Source organism: Marmota marmota, unplaced genomic scaffold (genome assembly GCF_001458135.2).
Source record: "Marmota marmota marmota unplaced genomic scaffold, marMar, whole genome shotgun sequence".
Classification (NCBI taxonomy): Eukaryota; Metazoa; Chordata; class Mammalia; order Rodentia; family Sciuridae; genus Marmota; species Marmota marmota.
The window spans coordinates 31,339,496-31,352,654 of NW_026000057.1; the positions used below are offsets into that span (position 1 = coordinate 31,339,496).

Sequence of the window (13,159 nt, forward strand, 5' to 3'; positions counted from 1 at the left end):
TACCTTCTCAAGTGGGTCAAATTTCAACAAGTGATTTAAATTTGGCCTCTGAGAATCAAATATTCTTTCTCAGTTTGTTATTTTCCATTCCTTATTGGATGACTTAGAGTATGATTATTACTTTCTTTCCCAATAAAATGTAAGGATTATAGACAGCTTTCCTCATGGATACCAACATTGTATCCCCTTTTCCTTCTTGAATGACTGTTGTAGTATGTGTCTCCGTGGGGGAATGTGAGGTGAAAGTAGTGAAGCACAAGTTAAGGAGAGTTTTCAGAGTCTAGTACCCCATCATGTGTCTGTTCCTCAGCTGTAGATGCTGATGTCTCCCGATGACTTCTGTACGCTGAGAATTCATCTATATATTATACGTTCATGTCACGGTAAGGCTACTAGTGATCTGGATTTGTCAGCTGCTCATGAGTTACTGGTTACCATTCTGAGCTCCAGATAAGCTCTCTTTGGTTTCAGTTTATTATCTATTTTGGAGTCGTCTTCTTCTTTTTAAATCAGATTTCATATTTCCTCTCATAATTCCTGATCTGTTGTTAATCTTATCCAGTATTTGTTTTTTTCTTCAATTTTTAAAATGCATAATAAGCAGGTTAGCATTGGCTTCCTGCACAGAGGCCTCTCATCTGCTAAAAGAGTCTCTTTCATTTACTACATGGTAAGCTGTATACATACTTAGGTTTCTAGGAAATAAACTATATATTCATTATGGTACATCATATATCTCCCATAAGACACCAAAGACTATTTGTGATTCATTCATTCATTCCTTAGATATGTCTTGAGCACCTTGTCTGAGAATTGCTAAGATATTCTTCAAATAGCTTAGATGTTAATGTGCATATTGAAATCTGTTGAGAACACAGGGGCAAATGTGAGAACTCTTAGTGGTATTGGAATAGAAGTGTATCTGTAAAGAAAATTGTTCAACGGTTCAGTGGGAAAGGTACAAGTTACACAACTCTTTTTGAAATGCAATGGGCCAATTGGAGAAGCGCTCTGTCAGGGAAGGATGTTGAGATACCCTGAGAAGGCAATAAGAAGGTCTGTGATGCAGACCTTCTTATTAGCTAAATTGTAGAACCAACCTAGATGCCCTTCAATAGATGAATGGATAAAAAAATGTGGCATATATCCACAATGGAATATTACTCAGCAATAAAAGAAAATAAAATCATGGCCTTTGCAGGTAAGTGGATGGAGTTAGAGAAGATAATGCTAAGTGAAGTTAGCCAATCCCAAAAAAACAAATGCTGAATGTTTTCTTTGATATAAGGAGGCTGATTAATAGTGGGATAGGGAGTGGGAGCATGGGAGGAATAGACAAACTCTAGATAGGGCAGAGGGGTGGGAGGGAAAGGGAGGGATCAGGGGGTAATTAATGATGGTTGAATGTGATGATCATTATTATCCAAAGTACATGTATGAGGACACAAATTGGTGTGAGTATACTATGTATACAACCAGAGTTATGAAAAAATGACCTTTATATATGTAACAAGAATTGTAATGCATTCTGCTGTTATATATAAATAAAGATAAATAACTTTTTTAAAAAAGAGCCAAAAATTGGATGTCAAAAGAAAACAATATTTATGCCCAAAACTTAAGGCTCTAAACAGATGAAATACAGAGAGTGAGAATCTGGAGTGTACATCATTTGTAAGGATTGAATGTGGCAGAATTATGATTGCAAGCAACTCCAACAAACTGACTTCAACAGAAAATCAAGAGAAAAATAGAAATGTTGGAAGATTTGAGGAGCATCTGGAAGCAAGGACAATTAACTCAGTGTTTTCAGGTGACTTCCTTATGTAGAAAAATTAATTTTTCTCTGTTCTTTTTTTCAAGAACCAAATGCTTAAGGAAATTACTTTAATCGGTATGATTGCAAAATGAGTTACAGATGAGATGTTAGACTTATGTGCTAAATTAAACACAGCTATGTTCCATCTTTTTTTTTCAGCTCCTATATTTATTGATCGAAGTGGCTTAATTTACATATATTTCCTACAAAAATGCCTTGGAAATAGGAAGTCAACAACATTTGTGATAAAATTAATTAACCACATTCTAAGCCAGTTCCCCAAAGCATCAGCTCTGCCTAAGGACATAGTCTGCGAAAGTTTAAAGTGGCAATGTTCCTCACAAGAGAAAAAGAATATTGGAAAAGAAATTAAAACTCAGGGTAGATGGCCTGGTGTGTGATGGGAAAAGAGGTCAGGTGTAACATAGCATTCCATTTCATTTCTAAAGTGAAAAATGCCTACATATTGGCAGGAAAATCTGGTCTTCTGATTCAGCCAAGGAGGTCAGGTCAAAACTTTATTTTTTAAAAGAAATAGATCATGTAATTGGTTGCTTGAAAGTAATTGAAGCATGGTACAATGGGCAAACCATTTCCCCTGAAGACTCACTCCTCTCAAATTGAGCAAATGTCAGAACCAGACATTAAAACCTAAGGTTTGTCTTCTAATTCTCAAAGACTTTATTGTGTGTGTTTCACATGGACTTGTGTACCTGAACTTTCTTGGGCTTGTGTAAATGGTTCAGACCAGGCTGCCTCTGATCACTGAACACTTAAATGGAAGCAGAAATTGTAGGAGAACTAGACTAGAAGGAATGCTTAGAACAGCAATTTGTAAACCTTTAAGATCTAATGTTTCATAATAAACCTTCTTTGTTTGGTGGTATTTGATTTTTGTTAGGTCTTTTCCTTCCTTTCTCCCTCCCTCTTTTTTCTCCTCCATCCCTCCCTTCTTTCCTTCCTTCCTTTCCTCCTCCTTTCCTTTCCTTTTTGCTTCCTTTCCTCCTTCCTTCCTTCCCTCTTTCTTTCTTCCTTTCTTCTTTCTTTTACTATAATCCAGGGGGGATTTACCATTGAGCCCCAGCCCTTTTTTATTATTTATTTTGAGACAGGGTCTCACTAAATTGCTGAGAATCTTGCTAAGTTGCTGAGGCTGGCCTCAAATTTGTCATCCTTCTGCCTCAACTTCCCAAGTTGCTGGGATTACAGGCATGTGCCACAGTGCCAGGCTGATTTTTGTGTTTTTTAGTATTCTGATTTACTTTCAATAATGTTAGCTTTAATTTTGATGTACAGTTCTGTTTTAATACTTATATAAATGCACGTAACCAGAGAAATATGTTCACAAAATAGTTCTATAACACCCCAAATTTCCCTTATCCTGACTCTTTGACCCTTGTCCCTGCCCTAACCCCAGAGAACCATTGATCTATGTAGCCTGTCACAATAGCTTTGCCTTTGCCAACATGACATATAAGTGCAATCACTTGCATGAAATCTTTTGAGACTGGCATCTGTTGTGGGGCAATTCTCCATTGTTTCTCTGCATATCTTGTGACAGCTTTTGTTGCGGGGCTAGAGGAACCCATTAAAATATGCAGCTCACTGCTGTTGGTGCTGCACTTTGCTGTACCTTTGTGTCTGACATGGGAGTGCTCTGTCTTCAGTTAGCATCTATTATACCATAATATTGTTACTTTTTAAGCAGGCAAAACCTCATACTTTCCACAATTCTTGATACTTTCTCCCCCATCTTGATTCTTATGTTATTGTACATCCCAATAATGTATTAGTTTCTGCTGGCTGCTGTAACAAAGCACCACAAACTGGGTGGCTTAAAACAACAACAAAAATGTATTGTCTTACAGCACTGGGGGCTTCAAGTCTGAAGCAAAGGGTGGCATACTTCCTCTAAAACCATAAGGGAATCCTTTCTTGTTTCTTCCTAGCTTTTGGTGGTTTTAAGAACTCATTTGTGGGCATGGGGCAGCTGCATAACCCCAGTCTCCATTTTTATAGTCACATGATGTTCTCCCTATGGTGTCAGTTTTTATATAGCTATCCTTTCTTTTAGAAGGACACTAGGCAGATTGAATTACGGGTCCACCCACTCCAACTAATCACATCTACCATTGCTCTATTTCCAAATAAAAATAACATTCTGAGATACTAGGTGTGAGGACCCTGATCTATCTTTTTTTTGCGGGGGGGGAGGGGGTACCAGGGAATGATCTCAGGGGCACTTGACCACTGAGCCACATCCCCAGCCCTATTTTGTATTTTTATTTAGAGACAGGGTCTCACTGAGTTGCTTAGTGCCTCCCTTTTGCTGGGGCTGGATTTGGACTCACGATCCTCCTGCTTCAGCCTCCCGAATCACTGGGATTACAAGCATGCACCACTGTGCCTGGCTTTGTGACCTATCTTTTTTAATGGAACACAATTCAACCCTTAACATGTAGTCTGTTTCTTTTTGTTGCTAAATACTATTTCATTAAATGGTTTGTACTACTTTTTGTTTATCTATAATTTGTCCATCAAAGGGCATTAGCGTTATTTCCAGGTTATGGTAATTAAGGATAATGTAGCTATAAACATTCATATACAAGGTTCTGTGTAAATATAAGTATTCATTCTCTACAGTAAATACTTAAGAGTAGAATTACTTGGTTATAAGGTAATTTTATATGAAATTGCTTAACCTTCTAAGAAACTGGTTTCTAGGTTGGTCTGTTATATTATTTTTGGATTTCCAACAGGAGTGCATCCAAGTTCCAGTTGCTCTACATCTTTATAAGCATTTGATGTTGTCAGTTTTTTTTTTTTGTCCTGTGTGAGGGTCCCCCCCTCCACATTGAAATAGGCGTGTAGAGTTATGTCATTGTGGCTTTCATTTGTATTTCCTCAGTGAGTAATGATGTTGAGCATCTTTTTATATGCTTATCAGTCATCTAAATGTCATGTTTAAGGTGTTTTTTGCAATGCTTAGCTCATTTTAAAATTCATTTGCTTGTTTGTTGCTGAATTTAGACAGATTTGCACATATTCTATATACAAGTCCTTTGATATAGCTGGGATCTGAGCACATTTTCTCCCAGACTATTATGTTTTATCATTTTCTTAACAATGCCCTTTATAAAGCAAAACATGGGAATTGTGATGGAATCCAATTTGTCACCAACTTTCTTTTATAGCTTATGCTTTGGGTGTCATAAATGTCAACTGTTTGCCTAGTCAAGGTCACAAATATATTGTTCTATGCTTTAATTTTTGGGTGAGGTAAAACATAGGGATTTCTGACAATGGATCTCTAATTGTTCCAGCATAATGTACTGATAAATTATCTGCATTGAAATGTTTTTGCATATTTCTCCACTGACCACTTGTATGAGTCTACTTTTGGACTGTACTCTGTTTTATAAATTTATGTCTCTATCCTTTCAATAATACCATACTCTTTAGAGTCATATAGATTTACAGTAAATGTAAACATTGAGTAGTGTGAGTCTTTCAATATTGTTCAACTTTGTCAAAAACTGTTTTGGCTATTTCACCTCTATATTTTCAATATAGATTTTATTATCAGCTCTTCTATAAGAAAATCATGCTAGGATTTTGGATGGAATTGCACTAAATCTATTGATTCACTTGAGATGAATTGACATCTAACTATATTAAGTTTTCAACTCCATAAACTCAGTATGTCTCTACTTCTAGGTCCTTTTGATTTCATTCAACAACAAAATTTCATAAGTTTTTGCTACACTTGTCATAAATATCTTAAAAGAATTTGAGAGAGAAACAAAGTCTATTATTCTTAACTAGATATTTACTGTCATCTCTTCAAAATATGCTTAGTAGTGATCCCTGTACTATTTCTTCTGATTTTAAAGTGTACATTCATAAACTTTCTCCAACCCTTATTAGATGCCTACATAGAAGAACCAATCAGAACCAAACAAAATGCTATAAATATTTTGCTTTTGCCTTCCACTCATCTAGATTTACTACACCTCTGCCAAGGTAGTAGTTACATTATTGCAGTAAGCAATAAATTCACCTTTGCTTTATTTATAGGTTATTTTGGTGTTATTTTCCAGTAATCAAACTGTGTTGTGTGAATAAGTGATTCCAGGAGCTGTGAGAGGTTTTATTTTTTCTTTCTTTCATTCTTTTTTCTTTTCTTTTTTGCAATAGAAACCAACAGAAGAATAGTGTGAGGATGGAAAGAGGCTAGGTCCTTCATCATACTATTGATGTACCAAATTAATCCTGTGACCTAGCCTGTAGTCCAGATGTCCTTGTCACCTAACTGTAAATATCCTAGTGGTTGGAGCATAGTCAGATATTTGATTACTTGTGGCTGGCTTTCTGATACACGTAACTGAGTGGATGGCACCCCAGCTTATCATTCTCAACTCTCACTCCCCTCACTGGCATGTTTTAGACAAGATGAATGACATATCTCCTCCTTTGCTCTTACCTTTTCTCTCAGGCTGAAAGTACCCTCCATACTAGCCCCATCCCCAGCTTGCCCAACTTCTCTTTCATTACCAAGTCATCTTCCTAGGAAGGGTCAATCCAAATGCCATTTCTTTTAGTAAGTTTTCCTGACTACATATATACTCTCAGCCCCTGCCATACACACAATCTTCAACTACAGAATATTTTTATTGAGCATTCATGTAACTCAGCATGCTGTTGAACACCACAATAATAACTAAAGGTTACTGAGTGTTTATTTTGTGCCAGTCACAAGGCCAAGTACTTCATTTACATTGTCTCCTTTAATTGCCATGAAAAATTTCTGAATTGACTACTCTTTAAAACACTTCCTAAATTTCTCAAGGCGACATAGTAGCAGAGCTAGAAAAATTCCAACTCTGGTCTAATTCTGGATTAGAATCAGTATGGAGTACATCACACAAAAGTGAGCATGTGTGGCAAAAACACTGATTTATTTTCACTGCTATTGCATTTTGCAAGATTTAAGATTGTTTCTCAAATTTCATTGAATTGTGTTCTGTACTGGGCACTGGGAGGTGCCTAGTACATAATTAATGTACCCAGTTGGTCCTTCCTCTGAGCTCCGGTACTCCCATCCCTCCTCCCCAAGCTCCAGCAGTCCCCTCTTTATATAAACAGACCTATCTTAGCATTTGACCAGCCCTGTCAGAATGGTGATAAATTATTTCTTACTAAGATTTTAGTAGCTGAAAATGACTTATAGTTTCCTTCTATAATATTAATATATATTAAAATTTTTTGAAGGTAAGTTTTGTTCAATATACATTCAAAAAGCAAGAGTCAGATGGCAAATTGCCTCACATGTCATCCTGAAGAAGTTGACATATTATAGATAAATTAGAACTATTGTGAGGAAACCTAGACGTCCCCAGAATTTGATAAAAAATTTTTGAAAGTAGAGGTTGAGCAACCATAATCTTAAAAATACAAAATCTGAAACTTTTTGAGTGTTTGTAAGACTTTAGATGTTTGGATTTTGGAGAATTTCATATTTTCAGATAGGGGATGCTCACTGGTAAATTTTATGTAACTGTTTCCAAATCTGAGACAGTTCTGGCCCTAAGCATTTGGATAAGAGATACTCCACCTGTGTAACTTGACAAGAATGTCTTAAGACTGGAGTTTAAGTCAACTTTGTTATATAATTCATTATATATAATTGTCAATTTAAAGCTTTGCTGTTCTAATGGAGACTTCTCAATTGATATCTTATATAGATGCTTAGTATGGAAAATCCATAAAAGGGCTACTGTAGCTGATACACAGAGCTCAGCCCCGTGTTAGTATTCCTGTGAACACAGGCAGCCAGGGCACAGGTTGCCTATCAAAATTCTGTTCTTCCAAAAACTGAGTAGTTGAATGGATATTTAGAAGCTTATAGGTGAAGAGTAATTTAGATATTATCTAATTCAATCTCTTTGAAGACAGCCCTTTCTACCATGTCTAGTATGTGGCTCCTTCCATGCAGCATCTGTCAGGAGGTATTTGTGGCACTGACTTAAATTGGCCTGGGTTTTAACTCTTCCTATACAGGCAAAGCATTCACACTGTTTATTCTTTGAGTAAGCAACCTTTCTTTGCTACTTCTACTTCATAAGTAGACATTTTTCTGACTTAGTACTATGTATTTTGGAATAAGCACTCAATATCAGAGCTGTCAGGACTCCTGTTGTTCACCTTTTTAAGTTTCTTCAGTTTTTCGTTGAAACACACTCTTTCTCCTGCTGGGTGTCTAAGCCTCCCACAGCCATTTGAATTTGTTGATGGCTGCCTCTTGAAAATGCAAGGCACAAGAAGCAGGTACATTGCCTCTCATTACTATGCATGGATTTTTTTTTGGTTGAAAAACTGAATATAACATTAAGCGGGCTTTTCTGGTTAAACATCACCGTATAATATATCCAAAAGGAATATTCATGGAATAGAGGGAAAAGCAGCTCAGTGTTAAGCCAGAAACTGACTCACTACTGGATGGATTGTTGACATTTAACATTATCATGAAAACTGATATGTTGTTACAATTGCCAGATGCTGTGTGTGTGTGTGTGTGTGTGTGTGTGTGTGTGTCCAAAGGTTCACTGGCATAAAGAATTCTAGAATTCAATAGTTTTTTTTCAAAAGTTAAGTGAGATAAATCTAATCACTGAGACCTGGTGTGGAAGTATTGTACTTTTTGAAGAAATAACTTCAGCTCTGTAATGCTTTCTTTGATAGACCAACAGCTTAAGCAACAATATAGAATATTACTTTCCTAACCACTGACCAGAAAGACCAAGCAATACTCACATCAACTGCTTATTTTAATGTCAAATGTTTATTTCTATGCCATAGTTGCCTTAGCACAATTCGTAAAAGAAAGGAATCAAAAAAAAAAAAGATTTTTTTTTTCTTTTTGTCAGGATATTTTCTCCGCAACTGAAAGAAAGAAAATAAACACCTTGGTACCAGAATTACCATTTCTTTCACATCATTCTAGTAAGTTGCATCTAAATATTTTTCTTGGATATCATTTTTCTTTTTTAGAAGGGGAAAATATCCACAGGAAAAAATGTTTGGATTCAGTAGAATAAAGATGGATTGTCTTTGTCAGAGAATATATCTGGAACATCTTTGTTTTGGTACACTGCATTACTAATCACCATATTCTTATTATTTCATATAACAGGCATACTTTATTACATAAAACAAAGTGCACTGAACATGAACAATGTTAGAAACAAACTGAAATTTGGTGTGTCTTAAATCTTTCAGTGATTTGATATTAGTTGAAGCACAGGAAGGAATACAAATTTCATATCCATACAAATGCAACTCTCCTTTGATGAAAATGCACTTAGTAGCCTAGTTCCTTCTGCTTTAGGAGACAGGGCAGCCGATACAACTGAAACAACCTGATAACAAATGGATGTATTTTTTTTTTTTTCAATAAAAAGGAATGCGCGGGCTTCTTGACTGGTTCCCACATTCGAGGGAGCCAGAAGGTGGCATTTGCTTGTTAAACAGACTTCTCTCATCTGATTTGAGACACAAATCCACCAAGATTCTTACAGCAGAAGTAGGCACCACACCTCAAGGTCACGAGGCCCTTAGAAAGCAGCCTATCCAGGTAACTCTGCGCCCAGTGGTGGTGGCCCAGCACCTGGAAGATGCCCTGGTGGCTGTGTACATAAATCCCTTCAGCAGACTCAGTCAAAGGGTGAGAGTTCTTTAAGTTCATGCACATTTTATTGAGTAGTAATATAAAATGCTTTTTCTTTTTCATTGTTACAAGTGCATGCTTTGATTGCCAACATTTCAGAAGTCAAATTACAAAGGCCAGGCTTTAGGCTGTAGTGAATTACTTGGGCACTTATACAATTGTTAAAAAATATGAATGGACTTTTGTTGTTGTTATTGTTGTTGTTTTCAGAATGAACCAGTTGTAACCCGTAACTGATATACAAAGGGGAAAAAAAGTGAAAAAAGTACATATTTTTGTGGCACATGACAGAACGGAACGAAATAACTAAACCGTTATGACGTTAACAGTTACCATGCATTAGAGTTTCACATGTAACTACAAACTTATTTAAATTTCACAAGGTTTGCTAAACATGCTAACCATCTATATGTGCACGGACAAGCTTATGTTAAAAACTTTTAAGAATACTCTCCCCTTTAGATTTTTTCAAAGCTTTTTGATTACAAAATTTCAAAGGCATTAAGCATTTTAGAGAATATAAAGTACGCCAGTATACATACATTTCCAGTATATATCAGACCACTAAGCGCATTACAGTCCCATACAGGCCGATACAGCCATTTTTTTTTTCTTAAAAAACATGCATAGGCAGATTTTTTTTTTACAGAATATAGATGCTTTATCACTGTACTTAATATGGTGTCTTGTTCACTATTACTTAAAAATGCACCACTCATAAATATTTAATTCAGCAAGCCACAACCAAGACTTGATTTATCAACAAAACCCCTAAATATAAACAGCAAAAAAGATAGGTGTAATTATTCCAGTTTTTTTTAAACTTAAAGAAAAGATATTCATTGCCAAATTAATAAGATAAGTGTTATATGGAAAGAAGGGCATTCAAGCACACTAAAGAAACCTGAGGTAAGCATAATCTGTACAAAATTAAACTGTCCTTTTTGGCATTTTAACAAATTTGCAACATTCTTTTTTTTTTCTTTTTCTGTTTTTTTTCTAAGACTGCCTAATTCAGTTGATAGCCATTGTGACAAGAGTAGCAAAACATTATCAATAAATAGTCCTTATTTAGTTTGTACATCATTTTTGTTAAAAATGTTTGATGTCATCCATTTTTAGTGCTGCGACTGTAAACGTACAATAGAGTAAGAAATTAGACAAAATTTTCATGTCCAGTAACAGAATAAAAGGCCGTTCATTTACCTATCTATAAGTCCCCAATGCAGTAGGAAAACATGTTCATTCCCCTAACATTGCAGTATATACTAGCATTAGCTTCCTTTGAAAATTTTTTCCCTATAAGCATTTTTAAAAGGCATACCCAAAAGAGGTGTTTAATCACCACCCTCACCAAAATATAGTTTCTCTCTCTCCCTCTTTTTAATGATAGTGTAAACTGAATCCAATTCCTGGCCCCCAGAGCAAACAAGCTACCATCAGAGGCAAGAACATCCAACTGCTGATATGCAGCAATCTCCCTCATGCCCTGCAGCTCAAAAAAAACAACAAAAAAATGTGAACAGGAAGTGGTCACTGAATATTGCTGCTATTACTGCCATTGCTGTCCGTGCCGTTAGTCTCTGAGGCGAGAGCTTTGTTGATGGAGTTAAGGTTGGCATCAGAGGGCATGGCATCTCTGCGAGGCGGCATCCTCTCGTTAATTCGGTCTAAGCCCTTGGCCTCTTCGAAGCTAGTGATCTTATGTTGTGGCGAAAATCCTTTGATAGCTAAACAGAAAATCATTAAAAAAAAGAGAAACAGGGTTAGCCAGAGACAGACAAAGGGCACAGGAGGCGCATCAGGTGTTGTTAGAGACTTCGTGGTGAGTGGGAATCCTTTAGTGGAGAACAACGTGACGGGACCTGAACACAACACAACAGACTCCTTACCATACTTGGAGATAACCAAAGGTTTGAAAACAGCCAATGTCTCTTGCCAACCAAAATGTCCTCTTGAAGTTATTAAGATATATGCATTTCTCTTGTCTTCATGAAAGTTTAGATCAAAGAAACCCCAGTTGGATATGTAAAGAGGAAAGTGGCTTCCAGGGACAGGCCTCTGGAAACAGCATCATCTGGCCACATCATTAGCATGGTTACCCACAGGGCCCGGACCTAGACAGACACAGCATGTCCCCACTGTTACTCTCCCATGTGCTCTCGATGGCAAATTCAACAGAATCACTGTGTCTTCTATGCCTCAAAGTCCAATGGACTTATAGCAGACTGTAAAAGGAGCCAGCAAAGAAATCAACTTGGGTATGTCCATGCCATCTCAGAATCCCACAAAGCAAACAACTCGATGGTGTCATGAAAAAAAGAAGAAATTATAAACTCTTATTTTTGCACTCAACTTTGGAAGCATATAGAGTGGGTGACAAGTTAAGACAAACTCAGAAAAATCCATATCAGGTCACTATGTAGAGAGGCTTTGTCTGCCCTTCAGCAGTGAACAGGACAAACTGATGTTCATCTGGTGTCCAAAGCAAAGCTCTTTCTTAGTAGATCAATGTAGACATAAGTGGTGATTAAAGAAGAAAAGGGGGGAAAACCCTCTTTTTTACACTTTTTAGCAAAAATGAATTGGACTGGTTTAGATCCTATTAGCAATTAAAACACAGAATTCTCAAAGTGGGCACAGTGATATTTGATTTATTTTCTAGTAACCCTCAGTACACTACAGAGATAGGTAGGAATTTGTATAAGGAACTTAACGATTTTCTTCCAAGGATGCATCAACCAGTGAGCTGCAAATAAAATACACAAATGTGGAACCAATGACATCAGTTTGCTTTACTCCCTGTGAAGTGCAAGCCAGGTACTTAAGGGCCAATCACCAGTGCTGAATGAGGCTGCATCTCCATGGTGGATTAAGGACAATTTCAAAGTACCTTTATCCTTCCCACCTTATTTAGAAAAAAACGGAAAGCAGTTTCCAGCTCAAACTCTGCCAGCCACTCCTACATGAGTGAGTGCCTTTCATCAGTATGGATGGGATTCTTAAAATAAAGATATACAAAGCTCATTACAATAACGATGAGAAATAGATTATTCCTCCTCTGTATTTTAAAGGTTAGCATAATGGTGATTAGTCAACCGTGAGAGGAAGTAGATGGGGAAATGGGGAGAGACCAAGGCCCAAAGCAAAGCTTCTTAATTTTTCTGTAATTCGGTAATAAATTGTGAAATAATAGAGCTGTTTAATGAGCACCCACCCTGAAAACTAACTCAATTATTTTGAGGAACAATATAACAGCATAAAGTGGTACCCTACTCTTTTTCTAAACTACTTTAAATATCATTTCATCATCGTGAATGAGTATAAAACATTTGTCGCTATAATTTATGAAGCGATTTTATTAATTGACATGGCAAAAGTGGAATCTCTAGGTTGTAAAAGCCAATAAAGAGGGAGCGTGGAAGTAAAAATCTAGCTAGAACAATGGATGTTTCTGGGATGGGGCTCCATTCTAATTATTTTGTCTATGCTGGATGGAGGAATGTGCTCTGCTGTAGTTGCTGGTCAGACAATGGGTATTAGCAATTTACATTGGTAGTATACTTAACACAACACAGAGTCACAGAAACCACAGAAAACAGCCAAACTATCAA

The 13,159-nt window shown here is 36.6% G+C and overlaps 1 protein-coding gene across 2 annotated transcripts in view; it reads right to left on the reverse strand.

Moving 5' to 3' along the window:
* Positions 1 to 8,641: 8,641 nt before the first annotated feature.
* Ppp3ca (protein phosphatase 3 catalytic subunit alpha) overlaps positions 8,642 to 13,159 on the reverse strand; it is a 160,596-nt gene continuing 156,078 nt past the window's right edge. For both annotated transcript variants that reach the window (XM_015484599.2, XM_048813662.1), the window contains one exon: positions 8,642 to 11,275. In XM_015484599.2, coding sequence (XP_015340085.2) covers positions 11,079 to 11,275 — 197 coding nt within the window. In that variant the 3' untranslated portion in view covers positions 8,642 to 11,078. The remainder of the gene's footprint in view (positions 11,276 to 13,159) is intronic.